The sequence below is a fragment of the Pelodiscus sinensis genome, chromosome 19 (assembly GCF_052426305.1).
Source record: "Pelodiscus sinensis isolate ZL-2025 chromosome 19, ASM5242630v1, whole genome shotgun sequence".
Classification (NCBI taxonomy): Eukaryota; Metazoa; Chordata; order Testudines; family Trionychidae; genus Pelodiscus; species Pelodiscus sinensis.
The window spans coordinates 16261894-16285253 of NC_143070.1; the positions used below are offsets into that span (position 1 = coordinate 16261894).

Sequence of the window (23360 nt, forward strand, 5' to 3'; positions counted from 1 at the left end):
CAACTAAGGGTGGATCTGATAGGAGATGAATGATGTAGAAAAAGTGAATGGAGAATTGTCTTTACCTTTCCCACAGTACCAAAACCAGGGGTCACCCAAAGACATTACTAGGCGGCAGGTTTAATACAACCTGAGGAAGTGCCTTTTCACACAGTGCACAAGTAGCCTGTGGGACTCACTGCCATGGGCTGTTGTGATGGGCAACAGTAGAACTGGGCTCAGAAAGGAACTGCATACGTTTCTGAAAGACAGATCCATCAGTGGCTCTTAGCCAAGATACTCTGGGACACAACCCCATGTTCGGTGGGAGATTGAACCTGTGACCACTAGACGCTGGGAGTGGAAGCTGAGTGAATTGCTCCATAATTGCCCTGTTCTGTACACTCTTCTGAAGCTCTGGTAGGGCCACTATCATGGACAGGATACTGACTAAGATGGACAGTGGCCTGACTCAATATGGCAGCTCTTACATTTACTCCTGAGAGAATTCTGTGCTAAAAATTCTAAAATTCTTCTTCAAGTGATGTCCCCATGGGTGCTCCACTGTAGGTGTTGGGCTCATCCCAGAGCCGCAGATCAGAGTTTTGTGTATCAGTGGTCAGCCGGACCGCGAATGCACAGCCGGCGCCTTGCAGCATTCACACCCTTTTGCACACATGAGCGGTTCAGCTCCCACCAGTTCCTCTCAACTGCCCCCAGTTGCAGTCGGAGTGAACTCTTTTCTTTTCTGATCAGTTTCAACAGCAGCTGAATCTGGACGCCAGTTCAGACTTACATACGGATTCAACTTAAGAAACCCAGGCGTCCCCAAGTCAGCTGCTGCTGAAAATGATCAGCGGCTGATTCCAGGAAGCCCGGGGCAGAGCAACTCTGCCTTGGGCTTCCTGTAGTCAGCCCCTGGTCAGTTTCAGCAGTGGCTGACTTGGGGAACGCCTGGGGCAGAGCAGCTGGGGTGCTGCTGGGTTGCTCCAGTAGCGCCGCTCCTCGGCGCTACTGAAGCAATCCAGCAGCACCCCAGCTGCTCTGCCCCAGGCGTCCTGATTCAGCCACTGCTGAAACTGACCAGCAGCGGCTGAATCAGGACGCCTGGGGCAGAGCAGCTGGGGTGCTGCCGGGTTGGTACAGTAGCGCCGAGGAGCGGCGCTGTGGGACCAACCCGGCAGTGCCCCAGCTGCTCTACCCCAGGCGTAGGCAAGAAAAGCCTAGTCTGCTGGGGGAAGGAGGGGGGCACTAGCTGCACCCCCCCCCAGCAGACCACGGAGACGCGGGTGGCGGGACTGCCCGCGTCCTCCACGGCTTTGCTTCGTCTCCCTGGTCTGCTGACCAGGGAGATGGGGAGCAAAGCCACGGAGCACGCCCGCAGTGGGACAGCCCAGGCGCGCCCAGGCTGTCCTGCTGTGGGCGTTCTCCAAGGCTTTTCTCCCTGTCTCCCTGGTCTGCTGGAGGGGGTTCCCCCCCCCAGCAGACCAGGGAGACATGGAGCAGCTTTTCTCGCCCCGGAGGACGGGGGCGGCGGGACTGCAGTGCATCTGGGTATCCCGCCGCTCCAGTCCTCCGGGGCGAGAAAAGCCCCATTCGTAACTGCGGATCCGACATAAGTCGGATCCGCGTAACTCGGGGACTGCCTGTATAGTGGTAGGAAAACTTTTCCATTATTATCAGCCTTCAGGCCACCAAAATAAAGGAGGCAGGGGAGAAGAACAGAGACTTTTCTTATGAACCTGAGATGCCTGGTTCACCGGGTTTTAAAAAGTGCAACATGTCACGAAGGTATGCTCGCCTCAGACAGCCATTCGTCATGTATCCTTTGCCTCGGCGAAGCCCACATACCACAAAAGTGCCCGCACTGTTCAAAATTGATACTGAGGGCTCACTGAGACAGAAAGATGTGTCTCCGGATGGTCTTATTCAATAAAGCTCTTCAACTGTCAGTTTTGGTCTCTGCAACTATTTCAGATCCAGCCACTCCTGCAAAACGGAGAGCCTCTTCACCAGGCTCAGTTCCACCCAAAAAGATTTGGGCATCGCCAACATGCTCTCTGCCGTCCCTTTCCCAGAGCACGGTGAGCACCAGAGATAAGCCAGGCATGTCTGCCACCACCTCTTCCCATTCAAAGGCAGCTCTGACTTCAGAATCCAAAAGGTACCACATGTGGTGGCAACATCATGGCCGCAGACAAAACCAAGAACGACCTCAGCACCAGCAGCCTTATCGACCAGAACCGCACTGGTGCCTCCATCAACACTGACTACAGCTGTGCCACCGCCAGCACCTTCAGTGCCACAAGAAACATCGCCAGCACCGGAGAGAACCGAGCCATCCTGAGCTCCAAGAAAAGCCTTTTCCAAGATAAACAAGCACCGGAGCCCTACACCGTACTCTATCTCTCTGACTTTCTCCCTGGCACTGGCACCATCCCCACCAGCACCAAGGTTGCCAATACCGTGTACCCGACCTGTTGAGCGGCACGACTTCCCTCACTCACTGCACCACAGAATGCCATCCCCATTTATTGGGGAACCTACGAGACACACTTACCACCATCTGAGACATATCTCCGTTTCTCCACCGCCATCTTCCAGAGCATGCTACATATCTACTCACTTGCAAATCTCGTCACATATGACATACAAGGAGAATCACAGATGTCCATATTCCTCCAGACACTCCTCTTCAGGGAGATCACACTATCAACATGATTATTACCATCATCATGAACCCTATGTGGAAGCAGGGAAAGGGGATAAGGGGATTTGTTAGTAGCAGAACAAGAGTCAGGCTAACTCTGAGACCTGACAACGCGAGAGCTGTAATAAATGCTGCTCTCGCCTCTTGCCTCACTTTAGGAGATAAGGATGGAATGCTGACTCAAGCATTAACCTTGAGATATGATAGCATCTGGGAGGAACTGAGGGTATGTGCACTAGTCCCCTAGTTCGAACTAAGGAGGCTAATGTAGGCATTCGAAGTTGCAAATCAAGCCTGGGATTTAAATATCCCGGGCTTTATTTGCATCTTCCCATCCGGTCGCCATTTTTGAAATTTACAAGTCCGGACTAACTGCCCACGGCTGCACGCAGCAGGGACCCGGTAGTTCGAATTAAATCCCTAATTCGAACTACCTGTTAAATAAAGCCTGGGATATTTAAATCCCGGGCTTCATTTGCAAACTTTGAATGCCTACATTAGCCTCCCTAGTTTGAACTAGGGGGCTAGTGTAGACATACCCTAAGAGATAATTGTTAGCTATTGATGTATGTAGCGGGAAAGTTACAGTATATATACACAGGCTTTTTAACTGTTTGTATTCGAAAGTCTGCTTCGCAGTCCCTTCCCGTGCAATTGTTCGAAAATAAACTGCCTGTGGCTGCTTGTTTACCTCAAAAAAGATATTTTGGCCTTGGAAAGGGTTCAGAAAAGGGCAAATAAAATGATTAGAGGTTTGGAATGGGTCCCATATGAAGAGAGGTTAAAGCGACTGGGACTTTTCAGTTTAAAAAAGAGAAGACTGAGGGGGGATATGATAGAGGTCTATAAAATCATGAGTGGTGTAGAGAGGGTGAATAAAGAAAAGTTATTTATTAGTTCCCGTAGTAGAAGAAATAGAGGACACCAAATAAAGTTAATGGGTAGCAGGTTTAAAACTAATAAAATAAAGTTCTTCTTCACACAGCGTGTAGTCAACCTGTGGAACTCCTTGCCAGAGGAGGCTGAGAAGGCTAGGACTATAATAGAGTTTAAAGAGAAGCTAGATAATTTCATGGAGGTTAGGTCCATAAAAGGCTATTAGCCAGGGGATAGAAATGGTGTCCTTGGCCTCTGTTTGTCAGAGGCTGGAGAAGGATGGCAGGAGACAAATGGCTTGATCATTGTCTTCAGTCCACCCCCTCTGGGGCATCTGGTGCTGGCCACTGTCTGCAGACAGGATACTGGGCTAGATGGACCTTTGGTCTGACCCAGTATGGTCATTCTTATGTTCTTATGTTCTTGTGGCTTACAAACGCAGAGTGTGGACTATGTTTTCTTCCAAACCTATCACCATAACTATTACTGTCGCCATCGATCGCTATATAGGGTGTGGTCCCCATGTGGATGTATGTCACCAAGACACTTGCTGGTATCTACATCACCAAGCATCCACCCTCCACCACCACCACCTGAGCCCTCACCCCCTCAGCTACTTCACTCAGAGCCTGAGGAGGGACAGGTTTCAGACACAGAAGACCAGCTACCTGACACCTCCCCTACAGACCAATTGTCATCCTCCCCCGATCAGGCAGTGATCCTGGGTGATGTATCACCTCCTGACAATCTTAAACAATTTCAAAACCTGTTCAAGAGGGTGGTGGTAAGTCAGGAGGTTCAGCTGGTGGAGGAGCAAGAAAAACAGTATTGCATTCTTAAAAACTTCCAACCCGCTCAGTGTTCAAAAATAGCGATACCACTTGATGAGGCAATTTTAGAGGTAGCAGAAAAAATCTGGCAGACTCCAGCTTCTGTCCCGGCCATGAATAAACAAGTGGACAAGAAATACTTTGTCCCATCAAGGGACATAGAATTCTTATTTACTCATCCCCAGCCCAATTCTTTAGTGGTAGATGTGGCGCAAAATAGATTTAAAGCACCACAATACAAGAATGCCACAGCAGACAAAGACAGCAAACAACTGGATTTATTTTAGAAAAAACTGTGTGCCTCAGCCACACTGCTACTTTGAATAGCCAACTACACTGCACTTTTATCAAACCGTAACTTTGACAGCTATTCAAAGTTGACGACCCTCATGGATCATCTTCCCGATTCAAAGAGGCCTATGCTGAAGTCTGTCTTCAGGAAAGTTATGTAGATGCCAGGACAGGCCTCCAGAGAGCTCTCGATATGGCGGACACAGCCACTTGATCAACAGCCACAGCAGTTGTAATGAGACAAGCTTCCTGGCTTCAAACTGCGGGAGGCCTGAGAGACCTGCAAAACAAAGTCAAAGATTTACCATTTGACAAACAAAAACTGTTTACAGAGAAAACAGATGAGGTCCTCCACTCTAGTAAGGACTCATGCACCACCTTGCTTACTCTAGGGATTTACACACCTCCATATCGATGGAGACACTTTGTGCTATATCAGAGGCGATATGATTATCCATACAAAAGGTAACACCAGCGTCAAAAGCACCATGGCTTCGACCAGTCGTGTTCCCGACAGTGACCTCAGAGGTGATGCAACCAGAATAATTGCACGTAAACTCAACCAGCTAATAACCAGCAGGTTTGACTCCTCGGTTGCGGGCATCCAAATCATCCCAGTTGTCAAGCAGGATCATCACACCTCACCAACATTCCACCACCACTTGAGACCTTTTTATCATCAATGGTCCACAATCACATCCGACCATTGGGTTTTGGAGACAGTGACATCCGGTTATGCAATACCCTTCCTATCTACTCTGCCAACCATTCCACCTACCCCGTCCCTCTTCAGGGATCCTTCTCATGAGGACTTGTTATGCAAGGAAGTCAATCATCTCCTCTCCTTCGGAGCAGTAGAGAAGGTTCTGGATGAGTTCAGGGGGAAAGGGTTCTCACTATTTCCTCACCCAGAAGAAGGCAGGCCGGTGGAGACTAATACTAGATCTGCAGAAGCACAACCGTTACCTCCAAAAACAATATTTCAAAATGGTAACTCTTGCATCCCTAATCCCTGCATTAGACAATTGCAACTGGTTTGCTGCCCTCGACCTCCAAGATGCCTACTTCCACATGACCATCCATTTGGCCCACAGACGTTTCCTTTGTTTCATAATAGGCACAGAGCACTTTTAGTACCGAGTTCTACCTTTTGACCTTTCATCAGTTCCCAGGGTGTTTTCAAAAACCCTGGCAGTGGTGGCTGCATACCTTCATTGAAGAGGGGTCATAATTTTTCCGTATCTCAACAACTGCCTTTTAAGAGGCCGCTCCTCAGTGGAAATGCATAGCATGATAACTATGACCAAAGAAACCTTCAACTCTCTCGGACTAATAATCAAGGAACAGAAATCAATACCCGAGCCATCTCAGATCTTAAAATTCATTGGCACTCATCTAGATTTTACCACGGCAAGGGCTTATCTATCCTTCCAGAGATTCCAAGCCATCCAAGACCTGATTGTGATACCTGCCAGCAGTCCGATAGTCCAAATACTTATCTGCCTACAACTAATAGGCCATATGGCTTCAACAACATACATAGTCCAACACGCATGGCTATACTGCCATTGTCTGTTACATTGGATAGCTTCCATCCATGTTCCCACAAAGCAACACATTCGCAGGATGGTGACCCCTCCAGCCCATGTTTGTGAATACCTAAAATGGTGGACTGATTCGCACAACCTTCTTTCTGGCATCCCTTTCATCAATCCCAAACTTCTGAAAGCAAGGTCCCCATGAGGTCATTAAGGGAATTCTGCACTACTGTGTGCCTGTAGAGTCCATATCCCCTGCAGATTTCTCTGCTTCCCTGCAGAAAAATGACTGACAGAAAGACTCTTCGTTTTTTGAGGAGTACAGGATCTGCCGAAAAAGCACCCTGCTGTCAGCAGAACTGCGGCTAAACTACGGTTTCAGTTTCAAAATGGCGCTTGATCGAAACAGCATCATGACGGGATTATGCAAATGAAGTGCAGATATTTCAATCCCTGCTTCATTTGCACTTTCAAAGTGCTTTATTTGCACCCCTCTGCAGACAGAGGAGTGCAGTGTAGCCATAGCCCTGGTGCCTGAAGTGATAGGACAGCTAGGGAGTGGTACATGACTGTTCTTGCAGTTTCTCTGTCAGTCATTTTTCTGCAGGGAAGCAGAGAAATCTGCGGGGGATATGGACTCTACAGGCACACAGTGGTGCAGAATTCCCTTAATGACCTCATAGTGACCTTGCTTTCAGACTGAACCATGGCAGTAGCAATGGTAAAGCAGCCCCTACTGCTAAAATGGGGTATCGGGTGCAATTCTGCCTCAGCAGATGGCATCCAACTGTCTCAGTTGTCAATATTATCTGATTCAACACTGAAGATATGTCTACACAGCAGGTTTTTCTGGAAGAGGAAGCGTTCATTTGCATATCTTGTGCTCTCTCCCACCCCCAAACTAATCAGAGTCTGTGGGTGGAGAAGCGTGGAAGTCCTAGCCCTGCCCTTCTACCTGAGGCCCTGCCTCTTCCGGGTGCCCAGGCTCACTTCAAAAATTTCTGAAGTGGCCCCTGGTCAAAAATTATTGCCCACCCCGGCGTAAAGGCTCCAAGGGAATTCTCTCCTCTGGCCTCCCAGCCCTGTCAGGCTACAGTCTGCCTGGCTGTGTGTGCACTGACCCCTGAGAAAAGCCCTCGCTAGCACACTCAGTCTGGAGGCTTTTGATGGCTCTGTAGGGGCAACATCAGCAATACCCTGAACTTAATTTCTCCTCCAAATCAGAATGAGATCCTCCCCCTCACCCCTAGTCGCTATTTCCATTTTGAGTCCCTTCCCCCATCAGACAGGAACAATGGCGCCCAAGGTATTTCGGTCTGGTAAAAATGGCATTTTCCATTAAAAAGAAGGTGCCCAGATCTCCCAAAGGGGAAATGGGAAACCGTGTGGGACTAGCCCGAGCCCTGTACCCTCTCTCAGGGCAGGGCTGGAATCACTGCCTTCCCTCTGGATGAGCTCTTACTTGCCTCTCTGGCACGACTTCCCTCCCCACACGTTCCTCTGCATCCCACTTTTTGAAAGGAGGGAGCATTGGTCTCATTGGCTGCTGCCCACTGATCACATTGGAAAGAGGAAACGGGACAAATGCCCATTTTGCCAAAGAACTGGGAACAACCAGGACCAGGCTTAGAAAAGGGGCTGTCCCAGCCACAATCAGACATCTGGTTGCTCTGATCCAAAAGGAACTTAGAACATTTTTAAGCAGCTTCAGCCTGACTGTTCAGAACTGACCACACTTCTGTTCCCATCTCTCCCTCCAGGGGGCGCCGGGTGCAAACTCTGCCCCAGGGACTGGCAGCTGCGTGGGGACCAGTGCTACTGGCTGTCAAAAGGGACTAACAACTGGACTGGGAGCCGGGACGACTGCTCGGGGAAGCACTCACAACTGCTCGTGCTCCAAAGCCAGGAGGAGCTGGTAACACTCAATACAGACTCATAAAATTCCAGCTAGAGACATGTGCAGAGTTATTCCAACCTGGCTATCTTCCCTTTCTCCTATTCCCCCAGTTGATCAAACTCCACACTGTGGGTGGTTTCCCTTCCTGGGCACCTGGCTGATGCATACATGGCTCGGAACCAGAACCCCACAGCTTCCCACCCTGCACTGTCCAGCTGGCTCTCACAGGCTTTGCACCTCAGGAGAGTTGATTGGTGGGCCCAGGAGGCACTGGAGGGGGAAAGGGAGCTGGGTGCCAGTGGTGCTGAGCACCCACTAATATTTTTCTCCAGACCCAAAGCACCCACAGGAGGCAGCACTTCCGACTTGACTGGCCTTGGGCTGTCCTAATAACCCCACCAGGCCTGGCTCCATGTCTCTTGTTTCCATCACCTGAACCCTGGATCCAGGGGCTCTTAGTCACAGGTGAGGTTGAACTGAGGGCTCCCTTAAGGGGCCAGCCCACTCTGTGAGACCCAGGACTGGGGCTGGTTTACCAGATCTGCACAGAGTCACATTCCCCCGCCCTGGCACTGGGACCTGCCTACTTAGGTGTGAGGGTGAGTTAGCTCAGGTGTGGACGGGTTCTCCAGCTGGCAGCCTGGGAAGAGCCACCGGAGCCCAGAGCAGATAATAAATACAGGAGCACGGAGGGAATTCCAGCCTGTTAGAGCCTGTTCACCCCTCCCCCTCTGCTTGCCCCTCACAGGACTCCTTACAGGATGTTACACAAGATGCAAGCTCTGTCTGGATTGGGCTTAAAGTGACACCCCCCAGGGGGAAATGGACGTGGGTGGGCGGCTCCCCGTTGGACCCAGCGCGGTGAGTGCTGCCTGTCACTGCCTGACGCTGCCTGAGAGATGTTTGAGAAACACTTCTGCTGTCCAACATGCTGCTGTTAAATATGCATCGTCTAAGGCCTGGCCTGCACCTAGACATGTTACTAGTGTAGCTACCTTGGTTCAGGGCATTTTTGCTATGCTACCACAAGCCCTAGTGCCGCGGCCATTCTACCAAACTGGTAGCAGGGTGGCTTGTGCTGACTGGGCGCTCTGCAGGGGTGGAAGAAGAACTCACATGTGACTAGAGCTGCGTCTGCACTAGGGGGTTCTTCTTCAGGTGATGTCCACATGGGTGCTCCACTGTTGGTGATGGGTCATCCCCGGAGCCGCAGTTCAGAGCTTTTTCCCTAGCAGTTTACCGTCAGGCCACACATGCACAGGAGACTGCTCGCGCCATTGGCAGTTTGACAGCTGCCTCGTGCGCAGCCCTTCCCCTCCCCTCAGTTCCTCTCTTACCACCCTCGGTCACAGATGGAGTCCTCAGAGACATTCCTTAGTCTAGCGCTTGCTGCTTTCAATTTTTACCTCAAAATTTTCCCTCTCTTTATTCTTTTTGATAAAATAGACCCCCCCCAAAAAAAGATTTAGATTTTTTTCTTTTTGGTCCATTCAGGCCGCATCATAAGCAGGAGCTCCACTTCTCCTCAGCCAGCTGCCCTTCTTCTCTTCCTCCCCCCCCCCCCCCCATTTCTTCCCCTACTATCTTTTACCAGAGAGGGGCACCAGGAGAGAGAGAGAAAAAAAAAGATAAAAGAAGAAGGAGAGGCCCGGCAGGGGGCAGTGTGCTCCCACTTATCAGCTGTTAACAGCAGGGAGCTAGTTACAGCCTTCAGCTGCCTTGCTATCTCCTCAGCATGACACCTCTTAAAAAGTGTCAACAATGTAAGGAGCCTGTGCCCATTTGAGACAGGCATAACTCCTGCATACCCTGCCTGGGTGAGTCACACTCACCTCAGAAATAAAAACAGGACTATTCAGCACTTTAAAGACTAACAAGATGGTTTATTAGGCGATGAGCTTTCGTGGGCCAGACCCACTTCCTCAGATCTGAGGAAGTGGGTGTGACCCACGAAAGCTCATCACCTAATAAACCATCTTGTTAGTCTTTAAAGTGCTACATAGTCCTGTTTTTTGTTTCAGCTACATCAGACTAACACGGCTACATTTCTATCACTATTCACCTAGAAATGTGACCACTGCCACAGCCAGAAAGGACCAGAAGCTGCAGCTCTGAATGATACTTTTTGAAAAGGTGCTGCAGCCTTCAGAGACAACTCAGTCTACCCGCTCAGCGGGAGATCCTGAGACAGAGATGCCTGTTAGCCCCAGTAAAAGTTGGGGCAGGAAGCCTTCCTTCTTGAGGTGATTGCATCCTATGCTATCCCCCAGTGGGACCAGGGAAGATGTGCCAAGCACTTCTATGACTCCGGTGCCAGCACCCACCACAGGCACAGTGACCGTGACCCCCAGAACTGAGGGGCAGAACACTTGCTCTCAATGCCAGAAAAACCACACTGCCACCAACAGTGCTTATAGGCACAATGCAGTGAAGGAGCAGGGAGCCACTTGCCAAGCGGTCCCATAAGACTCCAGCACTGCCTGATGATGGGCCATCATCCTCACATGGCTCTCGTGACTCAGAGGCGCTGGCAAGGGGGCAGCCATCAGTGCACCCGCACCATACTGACCTAGCCACCAGTAACCCCAATTTAACAACACGGGGGACCAATGATGTATCATTACTCTCCCTTCCCCCTTCGAGGAAGCCTTCCCTGGTGCTCCCTTCCCCTCATTTATGCAGGAGCTATGCCAGGTCTCCATCACCACATGAGGGGTTTTATTATTATTATGACCAGAGGAGTGTTTTCTCTTCACAACACTCCCAGCTAACAGCATCTCGACAGTACTATCGCTACAACAGACCATGCCACACACGGTGGTATCCCAAATGGCACTATCTACCCCATACACACACTACCCTTCCCATTTGGCTTCATGGGAGCAGTGGACACCCTGTAGATGCCACATCATAGAACTGCCTACCTCCTCAAAAAGGGTCCTTTCCTCCTCACCATCTCACACTCTCCCCACCATGATTGACTCTGAGGAGGAGAAAGGTCAGATACTGAAGGATGACATCGATATGCAGGTGCCTCATCACTCTCCAGGCAACAATTTATCCTCAACCCAGAGGATGCTGTAATTCCAGAGGATAGCATGTCTCAGATGATCTAAAACAATTCCAAGAGCTTTTCAAAAGAGTGGCCATCTCTCAGGAGGTCCAGCTCCAAGAATAAAAGGAGAAGCAACATTACCTTTAAAAAAATATGCCCAGCTGCCCAGGGGCAAATAGCATTGCCAACTGACTAGGTGATCATGGAGGTGTCTGATGACATCTGGAAGACACCTGCTTCCATCCAACCAATCTGCAAAAAGGTGGACCGCAAATACTTTGTTCCCCCTAAGGGTCTAGAATTTCTCTTCTCTCATTCACAACCAAACTCCCTGGTCGTGGATGCAGCTAATCAACACTCTAAAGCCCCTCAGACCAAGAGCACACTTAATCATAAAGAGCACAAGAAACTAGACCTATATGGCAAAAAAATCCACTCTTCGGCCACATCACAGCTTCACATAGCAAACTATTTGGCCTTGCTAGCGAACCACAATTTTAATAATTACTCCAAGCTGGCTGAGCTGATTGAACTCCTGCCAGACTCCAAAAGAACCACTCTCAGGGCAGTGATTCAAGAGGGCCACACCATCCACAAATACAGCCTTATTATCTGCCATTGATCCACAGCCACAGCCGTAGTCCTGAGGAAAGCCTCCTGGCTACATGCTGCTGGGGTGCCTTGAGAGCTTCAGACTAGAGTTCAGGATCTCCTGTTTGACAAGACAAAGCTTTTCACAGTAGATACAGATGAGATCCTTCATAACAGTAAGGGGTCCCGAACAACCCTACGAACATTAGGCATGGGTACCCCTCCATATTGTCGCAGACACTACCTCCCTTACAACAGGAACAAGGACAGCTTCTATAGCCACCCCCAGCATAAACCTTATGACCATAACTGTCCCAGACAGAGATCCCAGCGGAAGTGTCCTCCTCAGTCATGTTCCTCGGATTCCCAGGCCCCTATGCAGCAAATCTGAAGTCTTGGTCGGGGGTCTGCCCGACCTCCCCTATCATCCAGAGCCAAGAAGACAGAAACCTATATTCAACCACAGGCTCTGTAACTTTCTACATTGTTGGGAATGTAGAAAGTTATGGAGACCAGTGGGTTCTTGAGATAAAGTAGCCTGAGCAAACAATCCCATTCACATCACTTCCTCCTCACCTTCTCCCTCTCCTGTCCCTCTTCAGGGACACCTCTCACAAGACCCTTCTCAGGCAAGAGATCAATCGACTTCTACACAGAGGAGTGATAGAAAGGGTCCTTATTCCTTATTGGGGAAGAGGGTTTTATTCAACCTACTTCCTGACCCAGAAACACATGGGAAGTTGGAGGCCCATCCTAGATCTGCACAAATTGAACAAGTTTTTGAGAAAACAGTGGTTTAAGATGGTTACACTGGCTTCAATCATCCCTGCACTGGACAGAGGGGACAGGTTTGTGGCCCTCGACCTCCAGGATGCCTTTTTCCACGTCTCCATATTACCAACCCACAGACATTTTTCTCCTTTTTGCAGTTGGGGAGGACCATTACCAATACGTGGTCCTCCCCTTTGGCCTCTCCTTGGCACCTCGAGTCTTCTCAAAGGTCCTTGCTGAAATGGTGGCCTATCTCTGCCAATGAGGGTTCATTATTTTCCCATACTTCGACAACTGCCTCATCAAAGGCCGGTTGTACGCAGAGGCAATAGACATGGCGTTAAAGACCAGATGTCTCTTCAGTTACCTGGGGCTTCTGATAAATGAGCAGAAATCTCTGCCTGATCCACTCCAGGCCATAGAGTTCACAGAGTTTTGCCTCGACTCCATATCGGCTCGAGCCTACTTACCTCAATAGCAGTTTGATACCTCACGCAATCTCGTCAACGCGATAGCTACGAACCCAGTCACTGTTGTTAATACCTGTCTCTAAATATTGGGCCACATGGCTGCCACGACATATGTTGTCCAGTTTGTACATCTCCATTTGCATGCCCTGCAACATTGGCTGACCTCAGTTTACAAGCCAAATCGTCACCCTTTCCATAAGTCAGTTACCGTTCATGATCACGTGCTCCAATCCCTCACATGGTGGATATCCTCCCACAATCTATTCACAGGGGTTCTCTTCCTTCAACCTGAGCCCTTGGTGCAAATCACCAGAGATGCCTCACTCATAGGCTGGGATGCACACCCGAGTCACCATACTGTGCAGGGAAATTAGTCACAGCACAAAGCCCTTCTACATATCAATGTGTTAGAACTCAGGGCTGTCAAGAACGCGTGCAAGCACTTTTCCCAACTCATTATCAGCTGCACAGTCTGCATACTCACAGACAATACGACCACTATGTTTTATATAAACAGGAGGGGGGGTGCATGCTCCTGATCACTCTGCAGAGAGGCCACTCACCTTTGGAACTGGTGTATGCAATATGGAGTTATCCTGAGGGCATCCTACTTGCCCGACATCTATAACATAATGGCGGACACCCACATCTGCAATTTTCCCACAGACCACGAGTGGGCATTATATCCATCAGTGGCAGCTTCTATCTTCCGCAGGTGGGGTTATCCACTAATCGACCTCTTTGCAACCAGTAACAACACCAAATGCCACAATTCTGCTCCTGAGCGGGTCTCGGTCACGATTCCAGACGTACGCCATTCTGATCCTATGGGACAAGCCACTACACTATGCCTTCCCTCTGGTGCCACTCATCTCCAGAGTTCTTCACAAGACAGATCTCTGGTCATCCTGATAGCACTGTCATGGTCCAGGCAGACCTGGTTCCTGTTCTTCCAATACATATTGGTCGAACCACTGTATCCACTTCCTTCCAGGTGAGATCTCCTGTCCCAACATCACAGCACGCTACTGCATCCCCAGTCTCACACGCTCCATCTCCATGTCTGGCTCCTCTCTGGTTCCAGGGAGATGAATCCTGCTGCTCTGAGAACATGAAGTCAGTTCTTCTTCACTGTAGGAGACCATCTACCAGGGAGACTCACCTTCAGAAATGGAGATGTTTCACATCCTGGGGCCAACAAACCCACCTGGATCCTCAGAATGCCCCACTTCCTTCCATTCTAGGCTACATATATCACCTTAAAGAAGGGGGCTTGTCTATCTCCACAGTCAGGGTACACCTTGCAGTAATTGCTGCATTCCATGAACAAGTGGACAGCTGATCAGTTTTTGCCCATCCTGTTATCAAGAGGTTTTTAAGGGGTCTCCAGAACCTTTATTCCCCCCTACAGAGCACCTGCACCCTCATGGAACCTCAGTCTAGTGATAGACTGACTTATGAGATCCCCATTCGAGCCTATGGTCATGTGCGCTTTCATTCTTCACAATGAAGATGCTATTTTTGGTAGCCGTCACCTCTGCAAGGAGGGTCAGAGAGATAGGGGCAGTAATGGCTGGTCCACCCTTCCTTTCTCCCTAAAGTCACCACGTCATTCCACATCAATGAGCCAATAGTCCTGCCCATTTTCTTTGCAAAGCCACACACATCCCCTAGAGACACGATGCTTCTTAACTGGACCTTCGTCACACTTTAGCATTCTATATTGACAGAACGCAGGTGTTCCGCAAAATGCCTGTCTATCAGACAACTCCCCCTCACAAGCACCAGCTCAGAGGAGCCCTCCTGCCCTTCCCACCCCCACAGCTGTTGCCTTGCATCTTGAGGCTCAGCTCCATCCACATGCACGGGGAAACCTGCACTAGCATGGACACTTCTCCCTCCAGAGACTGAAGCACACGCAGAAGACCATGTAAAGTGTTGTTGGGTGGGCAGCAGAGGTAACTTGCAACTGACTGCAGCTTGCCTGAACTCACCAGCCACCACAGCTCCCAGCCGGCAGCCAGTGCCAGTCACAGATGAGATCAGGGAGCCTGGCTGGCCAAGAGCTGGCAAGCAGCAGGGGGAGTGGCTAGTCCTGCACACTGAAGCTTTGTCCTCCATCCCCCCTTCCCAGCTTTACATCCTCAACCGCATCATCAGCCTCTGACTCCCACACTCACCGCTAGTGGGTGGGCAGCTGGTGAGCAGGGATCTGGCCAGCAGCTGGATCTGCCAGTACTAATGGGGGAGGTGGAGCAATATAAAATATGGGACAATTTGCCCAGTATTAAGAAAAGTCGGGACACCTGTAGGAGGGCTTATGTATGGGGCTGTGCCTTTAAAAACAAGACACTTGGTCACCCTAACTCCAACACATTTGGTAAGGGAACAGAAGTCTGACACCATGTAGATCCAAGCATGAGGGTTTATTATGCACAGTGCTGGCAGAGTGTTGCTTGTTAGGCTCCGTAAGACTGCCAAACAATGGATTACTATACATTTTATAGGAGCTTCAGGGGATAGCCTAGTTAGTCTGTTAGGGTATGTCTACACTACCCTCCTAGTTCGAACTAGGAGGGTAATGTATGCATACCGCACTTGCTAATGAAGCCCGGGATTTGAATTTCCCGGGCTTCATTAGCATAAGCGGGGAGCCGCCATTTTTAAATCCCCGCTGCTTCGAACCCCGTGCAGCGCGGCTACACGGGGCTCGAACTAGGTAGTTCGGACTAGAGTGCCTATTCCGAACTACCGGTACACCTCGTTTCACGAGGAGTAACGGTAGTTCGGAATAGGCACCTAGTCCAAACTACCTAGTTCGAGCCCCGTGTAGCCGCGCTGCACGGGGTTCGAAGCAGCGGGGATTTAAAAATGGCGGCTCCCCGCTTATGCTAATGAAGCCCGGGAAATTCAAATTCCGGGCTTCATTAGCAAGTGCGGTATGCATACATTACCCCGCTAGTTCGAACTAGCGGGGTAGTGTAGACATACCCTTAGAGAAAAAAAAAAAAAGGTCTGGTAACACTTTATAGACTAACAAAACATATAGCTGGTATAATAAGCTTTCGTGGTTACAGCCCACTTCTTCAGATGACCGGAGTTATGCGTGGGGGATATGAAAACTCGAAATAAATAGGAAAGGTGAAGTAGGTTGCGGGGGGGGGGGGGGGGAGAAAGAAAGGGTATATCTATACTAGCCCCCAGTTTGAACTACATAAGAACATAAGAACGGCCACACTGGGTCAGACCCAAAGTCCTGCTAGCCCAGTATCCTGTCTACCGACAGTGGCTAGCACCAGGTGCCCCAGAGAGGGTGGACCGAAGACAATGATCAAGCCATTTGTCTCCTGCCGTCTCTCTCTAGCCTCTGACAAACAGAGGCCAAGGACACCATTTTATCCCCTGGCTAATAGCCTTTTATGGACCTAACCTCCATGAAATTATCTAGCTTCTCTTTAAACTCTATTATAGTCCTAGCCTTCACAGCCTCCTCTGGCAAGGAGTTCCACAGGTTGACTACATGCTGTGTGAAGAAGAACTTTCTTTTATTAGTTTTAAACCTGCTACCCATTAATTTCATTTGGTGTCCTCTAGTTCTTCTATTTAGGGAACTAATAAATAATTTTTCTTTATCTGCCCTCTCCACACCACTCATGATTTTATAGACCTCTATCATATCCCCCCTCAGTCTCCTCTTTTCTAAACTGAAGAGTCCCAGTCGTTTTAACCTCTCCTCATATGGGACCCGTTCCAAACCTCTAATCATTTTAGTTGCCCTTTTCTGAACCCTTTCCAAGGCCAAAATATCTTTTTTGAGGTGAGGAGACCACATCTGTACACAGTATTCAAGATGTGGGCGTACCATAGTTTTATATAGGGGCAGTAAGATATTCTGGGTCTTATTTTCTATCCCTTTCCTAATAATTCCTAGCATCCTATTTGCCTTTTTGACCGCTGCTGCACACTGCCTGGAAGTTTTCAGAGAACTGTCCACGATAACTCCAAGATCCCTTTCCTGATTTGTTGTAGCCAAATTAGCCCCCATCATACTGTATGTATAGTTGGGGTTATTTTTCCCAATGTGCATTACTTTACACTTATCCACCTTAAATTTCATTTGCCATTTTGCTGCCCAATCATTCAGTTTGGAGAGATCTTCTTGGAGTCCCTCACAGTCTGCTTCTGTCTTGACTATCCTAAACAGTTTGGTATCATCCGCAAACTTTACTACCTCACTGCTTACCTCTTTCTCCAGATCATTTATGAATAAGTTGAAAAGGACTGGTCCCAGGACTGACCCTTGGGGCAACACCACTAGTTACCCCTCTCCAATCTGAAAATTTACCATTTATTCCTACCCTTTGTTTCCTGTCTTTTAACCAGTTCTCAATCCAAGAAAGGACCTTCCCTCTTATCCCATGGCCATGTAATTTACACAAGAGCCTTTGGTGAGGGACCTTGTCAAAGGCTTTCTGAAAATCCAAGTATACTATATCTACTGGCTCTCCCTTATCCGCATGCTTGTTAACCCCTTCAAAGAACTCTAATAGTTTAGTAAGACAGGATTTCCCTTTACAGAAACCATGTTGACTTTTGTCCAACTTTTTATGTTCTTCTACATGCTTCACAATTTTATTCTTTACTATTGTTTCAACTAATTTGCCCAGTACTGAAGTTAGATTTACCTGTCTGTAATTGCCAGGATCGCCTCTAGAGCCCTTTTAAAATATTGGTGTCATGTTGGCTACCTTCCAGTCATTAGGTACGGAAGCCGATTTAGAGGATAGGTTACAAACCACAGATAATAGCTCAGCAATTTCCCATTTGAGTTCTTTTAGAACCCTTGGATGAATGCCATCCGGTCCCAGAGATTTGTTAACATTAAGTTTTTCTATTTGTTCCAAAACCTCCTCTAATGACACTTCAATCCGGGACAATTCCTCAGATTCATCACCCACAAAGGATGGTGCAGATTTGGGAATCTCCCCAACGCCTCAGCCGTGAAGACTGAAGCAAAGAAATCATTTAGTTTCTCCGCAATGGCTTTATCGTCCTTGATTGCTCCTTTTATAGCTCGATCATCTAGGGGACCCACAGGTTTTTTAGCAGGCTTCCTGCTTCTAATGTACTTAAAAAACATTTTGTTATTTCTTTTTGAGTTTTTGGCTAGCTGTTCCTCAACATCTTTTTTGGCTTTTCTTATTACATGTTTACACTTGATTTGACAGTGTTTATGTTCCTTTCTATTTATCTCACTAGGATTGGACTTCCACTTCTTAAAAGATACCTTTTTGTCCCTCACTGCTTCTTTTACATGGTGGTTAAGCCACGGTGACACTGTTTTAGGTCTCTTGCTATGTTTTTTAATTTGGGGTATACATTTAAGTTGGGCCTCTATTATGGTGTCTTTAAAAAGTTTCCATGCAGCTTTCAGGGATTTGGCTCTAGTCACTGTGTCTTTTAATTTCTGTTTAACTAACCTCCTCATTTTTGTGTAATTCCCCTTTTTGAAATTAAATGCCAGGGTGCTGGACTGCAGAGGTGTTCTTCCCACCACAGGAATGTTGAATGTTATTATATTATGGTCACTATTCCCAAGCGGTCCTGTAACGGTTATTTCCTGGACCTGATCCTGCACTCCACTCAGAACTAAATCGAGAATTGCCTCTCCCCTTGTGGGTTCCTGCAACAGCTGCTCCAAGAAGCAATCATTTAAGCCATTGAGAAATTTTATCTCTGGTTCTCTTCCTGAGGTGACATGTATCCAGTCAATATGGGGGTAATTAAAATCCCCCATTATTATAGAGTTCTCTATTTTGGTAGCCTCTCTAATCTCCCTCAGCATTTCCATGTCAGTATCGCTGTCCTGGTCAGGTGGTCGGTAATATATCCCTACTGCTAATTTCTTATTATTGGAGCATGGAATTTCTAGCCATAGCGATTCTATGGAACATGTTGATTCACTTAATATTTTTATTTCATTTAATTCTACATTATCTTTCACATACTCCGCCACCCACCCGGCCTGCTCTATCCTTTCGATATATTTTATATCCCAGTATGATTGTGTCCCACAGATTTTCCTTATTCCACCAGGTTTCAGTGATGCCTATTATGTCAATCTCCTCATTTAATACGAGGTACTCCAGTTCACCCATCTTATTAGTCAGACTCCCAGCATTTGTGTACAAACACTTTAAAAATTTGCCACTGCTTATTTGTCTGCCCTTCCCTGATGCATTAGATTCCTTTGTATGCGGTTGTTTGCTCTGGCCCATGGTTTGCCCTCTCCCCTCCTCTCTTTCTGACTACAGCTTAGAGAATCTCTATCAATGGATTCTCCTCTAAGATAAGTCTCCTTCCGATTTACGTGCATCTCCGCACCAATCAGCTTTCCCCCATCTTTTAGTTTAAAAACTGCTCTACGGCCTTTTTAATGTTTAGTACAAGCGGCAGGGAAACGGGCGTTCGATTTAAAGCCCCTCAATCGAACTACCTGGTAAACCTCCTTGCAGGAGGAATAACAGGTAGTTCAATTTAGGGCTTTAAATCGAATGCCTGTTTCCCTGCCGCATGTAGACATGGGCAGGTAGTCTGGGCTTGTAAATTTCAAAAATGGCGACTGGCCGGGAAGATGCAAATCAAGCGCGGGATATGTAAATCCCGGGCTGGAGTTGCAATTCCGAATGCCTACATTAGCCTCCCTAGTTCGAACTAGGGGGCTAGTGTAGACATACCCGAAGAAAAAAAGAAAAAAGAAGGGGTGTGTGAGACAGGGCATCATTAAGTATCTGGCGAATGGGTACTTAAACCTAAGCAGACCAAAGTAAATAGAACAAAGTAAATAGATAGATGCTAAGACTGGAAGGATACTACTCACAGAGCTGTTAGCACCTTTAGATTTGGGTTTGTTAGGACGTTAACTACCTCATAACCACTAAAAGTGCTAACAGCTCTGTGAGTAGTATCCTTCCTGTCTTAGCATCTGTCTATTTACTTTGTTCTATTTACTTTGATCTGCTTAGGTTTAAGTACCCATTTGCCAGATACTTAATGATGCTCAGCAAATGATACAGCACAAGGCAGGTTTGTACAGGCATTAGCATGGCCCTGGGAAAGGGGTGAGCCTGGGAGACAGACTCACATAGGCTCACCGGCTTGGGGCCCGCAGGTGAGTTAGGCAGAGGAACAGCATCATACTGGTTTGTGCATCATGCTGGGAAGTAGCAGCTGGCAGCCCAGGGGGTGGGTGCACAGAGGAGGCTGCTCCTCCCACCCACAGCACCAACAGCCATGCTCCCTAGAGGGGGCAGCCTTACTCTGGGGAATGCGGGGGTGGGGTGGGGGCAAAGGGGTGAGGGCATGGTGGGGTCATGGGGCAAGAGGGTGTTGGCATGGGCTGTAGGGGTCAGAAGTTAAAGGATCAAAGGGCATGGGGCATAGGGGGTGGGGGTCAAAAGGTGTTAGGCACTGGGGAGCAAGGGACTGGGTTGGGGCTAGGCAGACTGGTAATATTTATTTGCCTATTCATTATTTACATAATGAATAGGCAAATAAAATTCCAACAGCCTGCCAAACATTCGTGAATGGGTTTGCTGGCAGGCAGCATAGAAACAGTTGGGAACCACTGATCCAGACCAGCCCTCAGGCTCCCTGCAGCTGCCCCTCATGGAGTGTGGGGGGAGGGCAGGTTTCCTCTCACCCCTGAGACTCTGACTTGGTTTTTAAAGGAAAGCCCCCTGGGATTCAGCCTGGTTTGTTCCTTGCCAGAGACCCCTGATTCCTCTCAGCTCCCGGGCTGTCGGCTTGGCTGACTCACAACAGGGAGGTGACAGATGGAGGGCAACAGCAGCGCCAAGCTTCCCAGCAGCGTGAGGGGGAGGAAAGACCCACTCTGGGTCTTTTCCTTGTGGAAGGGAACCCCAGTGACACGGACTCATTTCCATTCTGTAGCTTCCCCATCTCAGGCCCTGTGGACGGGAACAGCTGCGGTCGGATCAGAGGCAACCGGATTCACTCGGAGACATGTGATGCTGAGCTCAAATGGCTCTGCCAGAAAGAAGCTGCTGTGCTCTAACCAGTGGGACCAAGGAGCCAAGTCTGTGTCTATGAGATGTCAAGGACCCTGCGCTCAAGCTCAGCAGGCTGGATTGTGGCTTCCCGGGGTGCCCAGGGCTGGGAGTCACCTTCCTGCCCCTCACATGATGGTTGTCAGGGGTCAGGTCTCCAACCCCACTGGCCTCACGCTGCCCCAGGTCACACACAGCAGCTGTCACACTGCAGGTTAGCGATAGGCCCCCTAACTCCTGAGTTGCTTGAGCATCCCCCTGTAGGGTCCAGTCCTGGCCCATGGGACACTCACACCCGTCACCCAGCTGCTCCTTCCAAAGTCATATTGCCCCCACCCCCCTCTGTACGAGCACCCTCAGCTCCCTGCTCTGCTCTCACTCACTGCCTTAGAGTGGATGTCCATAGTGCCATCCTGTGTCAGCGGATTTCACCCCACACAGAGGGTCCCACACCGGCACTGGTAAAGACCCTGAAAACAAATGGCTCCATAGGAAATAAAACTGTCACACACACTCTGGGGCTGTGTCTCTGTTAACAAGACACTCTCCTGCCCAGCCAAGTTCTGATCACACTAAACCTGGCAGCATTTCACAGCCCCTCATGTTGCAACCTTGCCACACAGACGCCTGGTTCCAGTTTGCCTCTCAGGTGAGAGATCCAGGGTGTTTCTTTGCACCCTCAACCCAGAGAAGACCAACCCTTTGTCTTTCTCTTTAAACAGGCTCTTTGTGAAAGCTGGGCAAGAGAATCTAGTAGAAGAAACAATCGCTCAGTTTGCAAGTGGCTCAGTAGGCAAACACGCATCCAGCCTGAGCTGTACAATGTGCCTGTGGCCAGAGAGGAAGACCAGTATCTGTTCTCTCCTGTCTGAATGGAGCACGTCCAAGCTGTATCACCCCCTAGGGACCTGCCTGAACTTCAGGACCTTACGGGCACAACTGTCAGTCTGGGCACAGAACTCCTGGCACATTCTCCCTGCAGGCATCTCACAGTGATTGTGGTGACCAGGGAGCCACGGCATTAGGGATGTAAGCGACCAGTCGATGATCAGATAAACACAGGCTTACTGGGTAGTTGAATCACTACTTGACTAGTCGCTTCCCCCATAGAGGCAGCAAGGAGGAGGAGCAAGAGCCGGTGCTGGGGGTTGTTGGCTTAAAAGCTGCTTGCCCCCAGCACTGTTTCCGCAGGTGGGCAGGGGAGGCAGAGGTGCAGCAGGGAATAACCTGGACAGCGGATTCCCAGCTCATGCCCAGTTCCCCGCTGTACCTATGCCTTTTAAATGGAGCAAGAGTCTGCAGTTTACCCCTTTATCAACTAATCAAGTAGTCAATGGAAATTCCATCGACTACTCAATTAGCTAATTAAACACAATTTAACACCTCTAGACTGGATGTCAGAATAAACCTCACATACTCCCTTTGGGGAACTTCTAGGTAAAGCTCAGCCCCTGGGGATCCCTGTAATTCATCCATTGACCTCTACCAGTTGGGTCAAAGTATCCCTGGCTTCCCCCCAGCTTCTGCTGTGGATTAGCTCTGTTCCTCTGTCCTGCAAGCAGGGGAAGTGGAGACAAGACCTTACTCTAGAACTGGCTGCAGTGTCTTGAGAGGATACATGCCAACCTCAGCGCAGCCTGCTGGGAACCAGGGCACAGGCCCAAACTGGCTGAGAGATGGACACTCAGATTTCCCCAATCTAACATCCAGTGTAAGCTCCTCTGGTGCTGTATCAGCCTAACCCTGCAGCCAAAGAGAGATCCCGGGTGCTCTGGTCTGAGTCACTACCCAGCTGAGCCTGCCTCTGTGACAGATGACCCCCTACAGCCAGAATCTGTGTTCAGGTTACTGCCCGTCCCAAAAGTCCAGTCACTTACTCTAGGTCAATGGCACCTTCGCTCTCACACCAATCTGGAGATAAACCACATGAAGTTTTATTTTAAAATAATTAAATTTTGAAAGGGTTAAAGCAGATAAAACAGACATGCAAATGAGCTACAATCTTAAGTGTCAAAAAGTACCAGTAGTATCTATAAATAAACGTAGAAATGTAGCCGTGTTAGTTGGGTGTAGCTGAAACAAAAAACAGGACTGTGTAGCACTTTAAAGACTAACAAGATGGTTTAATAGCTCATCACCTAATAAACCATCTTGTTAGTCTTTAAAGTGCTACACAGTCCTGTTTTTTATAAACAAACGGTGTGTCCTATAGGGCAGCGGTTTTCAAACTTTTTTTCTGGTGACCCAGTTGAAGAAAATTGTTAATGCCTGTGACCCACTGGA

General features: G+C 48.8%; 1 protein-coding gene across 1 annotated transcript in view; it reads left to right on the forward strand.

The window, feature by feature from the left end:
- LOC149522217 (killer cell lectin-like receptor subfamily B member 1B allele A) overlaps positions 1-21529 on the forward strand; it is a 43999-nt gene extending 22470 nt beyond the window's left edge. Inside the window, exons 4-6 of the mRNA XM_089770625.1 lie at positions 7985-8139; positions 8870-8982; positions 20962-21529. Of these exons, the coding sequence (XP_089626751.1) occupies positions 7985-8139; positions 8870-8982; positions 20962-21085 (392 nt within the window). The 3' untranslated portion in view covers positions 21086-21529. The remainder of the gene's footprint in view (positions 1-7984; positions 8140-8869; positions 8983-20961) is intronic.
- Positions 21530-23360: the final 1831 nt, after the last annotated feature.